The 3301-nt window shown below is 36.8% G+C and overlaps 1 protein-coding gene and 1 non-coding gene across 2 annotated transcripts in view; both read left to right on the top strand.

The window, feature by feature from the left end:
- The first annotated feature begins 229 nt into the window (after positions 1-229).
- trnas-cga (transfer RNA serine (anticodon CGA)) lies at positions 230-311 on the top strand. The gene has a single exon. It is a non-coding gene; the product is annotated as a tRNA-Ser (tRNA).
- nabp1b (nucleic acid binding protein 1b) overlaps positions 282-3301 on the top strand; it is a 3464-nt gene continuing 444 nt past the window's right edge. The window contains exons 1-5 of the mRNA XM_039663797.2: positions 282-730; positions 1579-1717; positions 1842-1913; positions 1995-2082; positions 2154-2217. Coding sequence (XP_039519731.2) covers positions 637-730; positions 1579-1717; positions 1842-1913; positions 1995-2082; positions 2154-2217 — 457 coding nt within the window. The 5' untranslated portion in view covers positions 282-636. The remainder of the gene's footprint in view (positions 731-1578; positions 1718-1841; positions 1914-1994; positions 2083-2153; positions 2218-3301) is intronic.

The following is a 3301-nucleotide window of genomic DNA, read 5'->3' as shown; positions in this document are numbered from 1 at the left end:
CAACGTGAAGAGTGGTCAAAATGAAAACGCGCCCTAACTCCTTGTGCACTGGCGCCATCTGGCGTTATGGTGACTCAATTAAAACAGCAGAAAACGAAACAAGCGAAATTAATGCTTATACGTAACTATATTATTATACGATAAAAAAAATCTATTAATTCATTCCTTCAAATAAGACGGTATAATACCACTAGTAGATATAAGGTTTTTCACAAGAACATATTACGCAGTCACGGTGGCCGAGAGGTTAAGGCGTTGGACTCGAAATCCAATGGGGTTTCCCCGCACAGGTTCGAATCCTGTTCGTGACGATTCTTTATTTTTTTTTTTCCCGTTAGAACTCGATTCCTTGGCGCTTTTCAAACCACACAAAACGCACGAATATTTAATCACTTGCATTCTTACAGGAAAATTAACGTAAACAATTTAGTACTTTTGTTTTCCCTTTCCTTAATTAATATGTTAATAAGACTGAATTGTTCTTATTCAGTTTTAAAGGGGGAAGTTATGTATAACATTCGTTAAAATATGATCTCATTCAGGTAACTTAGCTTCTATAAATACCTGGCATCGGTCATCTTAGGTGATCCAAGGTGGCAGTTTGGCGGAATTGGATTTCCTTTAATTTTTTTTCCCATGGCAAACCCGTTGAACGAAAGTGTGTGTCTGATTAAAGACCTTAAACCTGGATTAAAAAATATTAATTTGGTTTTCATCGTCCTGGAAACTGGTAAGTCATATTTGAAGTGGGAAACGTTTGCTAACGACCAAACGCGGCCTAGCAGGCTACGATTGCGTTGCTGTCCTCCTTTTTTAAAAATGTTTCTATGCAAAGCGTTTGGTGTAGCCTATAAATTCAAATAAGATTAGTATAATGTCTTACGATTCTTGTAGTCCGTGCTGACTTCTATAAAAAAAAGTTATTAATCAACATTGTTGTTTTCAGTAGTGAATCTTTGAATGAATCTTTTTTTAGTTGGATCTTTTCTGTGAGTCGGTTGAGCCGAGTCACAATGGCGTTCTGAAAAAAATCTTTCACGACTGAATCGACCCGTAATGTTCTCGACTCAGAAAATCACAGAGAATAGGCCTACACCCGCATCGAATTAGCTCACACATGGCTGATATTGTGCACTCAGCTGCCATGCATTTTTTATTGGGATTTAGGAAATAAGAAATGTGTGAAGCTATTTCAGGCACAGTTACAGAGTTGTGTTAAAATGAATGAATTTCAGTGTTGTTTCAAGTCACCATGAAACCAAATTTTACATTCTTATTTTTTTTATGGAATATTGCACAATTATCAATGATTTATCCGTGAACATTATGTTTTTTATTAATGTGTCCTCATAATCTTTGATAAAAATAACAAAATCAAGTCCTGCCCTGTTTTTCCTTTCGTTTCACTCAGATATAACCTACCCTACATCACAATAGGGAAGAAAATATGACATTTTTTTAAAAATAAACTGGAAAAAAAAAGATTCACGAAAATGAGTTGAAAAGCTCATTTGCCTTCGCCAATTGCCTTCCATTTATGTGTGTTCCTTTTTGTGTTTCTTTAACAAAATATACCAGGTCGAGTATCTAAGACAAAGGACGGACACGAAGTGCGATCATGTAAAGTGGCTGACAGGACCGGGAGTATCACCATATCAGTGTGGGACGAGGTGGGCAGCTTGATACAAACCGGTGACATCATCCAACTCAATCGAGGGTGGGAGTAAAATTTATTTGGCTGTTAATAATAATAATAATGCATCCTTCGACTCTTAATAAAGCCTCTTAAGATTTGGTTTGTTCATTTTCATCGTGTTAAAGAAAATCACATTTGATTTCAGATATGCATCTCTGTTCAAAGGATCTCTTACACTGTATATTGGGAGAACAGGGGACCTCCAGAAGATCGGAGAGTAGGTCTTCACACTTTTATTTAACTTAAGTTCTCTGAAACAATGATGATTGCAATAAGTACCTTCTTGCATCTATCAAAGGTTCTGTATGATATTCTCAGAGGTGCCAAATTTCAGTGAGCCCAACCCAGAGGTTCTGGCTAAAATCAACCAAATAAACAACACACACGTGAGTGCGAAAATACAGGGCATGAACAGTGAGATGAGCACACAATGAGTGTCCGTTTTCTCTCTTAACAGGTTAAAACAGAAGCTTATGGCGGCACTCCTAGTATACCGAATCCCGGACCAGCTGTACCCACAGGTTCACACTTCAGAACCTCAAACTATTGTTTGACAAAGGCAGTATTTATTGAAAATAACCATAATTTAATTAATCCATTAATTCAGGGGCCTGAAAACCCTAAAGGGGCCTCAGCATATTTCCAAGGGCCTGCAAGATGGCATAAGGGCCCGATAAACTCAGCGTGAAGTTCATTTTCGTTCTTTGCTTATAGAAGTTTGAAGTACCTTTGCAGCAATATACTGTTAGCGAACATCCCGACGCCTGTTGAGAGTGGCATTTAGATGAATCTAGAAGTGCTGATCTCAATAACAAAATAAATTTTTTTTAAATGACAGCGGTGAGAAAATAGCAGGCAAGAAAGCATCTGATCATAGCGATAATTCGGCACTCCAGTAAAGTCACGTCACATTTATTTACATAGCAATTTGTACAATAGATTGCTTTTAACAAGCAGCTTATGTGAAAAACAGTGTCCTCTCAATTAGAATTACAACTTCAGTTTTTACTATAAAGCAGTTCTCCAGTGTGGTCATGTTTTTATTCGCGGTCTGTAGACGTCTGACGAAATGAACGGAGTAGAATTCCACGTCATAGTAGGCGGAGCCTCAGATACACACTTAAATATTATGTACTCGGCATGGAACAATGGTAGTTTGAATGGGTTTACCAGTCGTACTGAACGTTTCCAAAAAGATTGATTTCGCAAGCTGTTTCAAACTTTAGAAACAAACTTCTTTTTGGCCTAATTTGTTTCAAGATGACATCACACCTCTTCATTCTTCGATTTCTCTTGAAGAATATCGGGGCCTTTAAAATTGTTTAAAAATAAGCTAAAATTGCTCAAAATCAAGATATAGGCTGGAATCATATTTCTTATTTTCATTTGTTCCCTTAATGGTACACTAACTTTTGGTTCACACTCGGTCTCAAATAGTCTGAATATAAACACTTAGAATAGGTGTACCGTTGCGATTCAGGATAAGACAAAAACATGTTTTGGAAGATGGATTCGTGATGTACTTGCTAATTACTGTATATAAATGTTGTAAATCTTTAACAAAAGAAGTTGCATGGTGTAAGTTTAACGATTAAATGGATAAAA

This window comes from Pimephales promelas, chromosome 8, assembly GCF_988280905.1.
Source record: "Pimephales promelas chromosome 8, fPimPro1.hap1.1, whole genome shotgun sequence".
Classification (NCBI taxonomy): Eukaryota; Metazoa; Chordata; class Actinopteri; order Cypriniformes; family Leuciscidae; genus Pimephales; species Pimephales promelas.
This window is presented reverse-complemented; position numbering and strand designations above follow the sequence as displayed.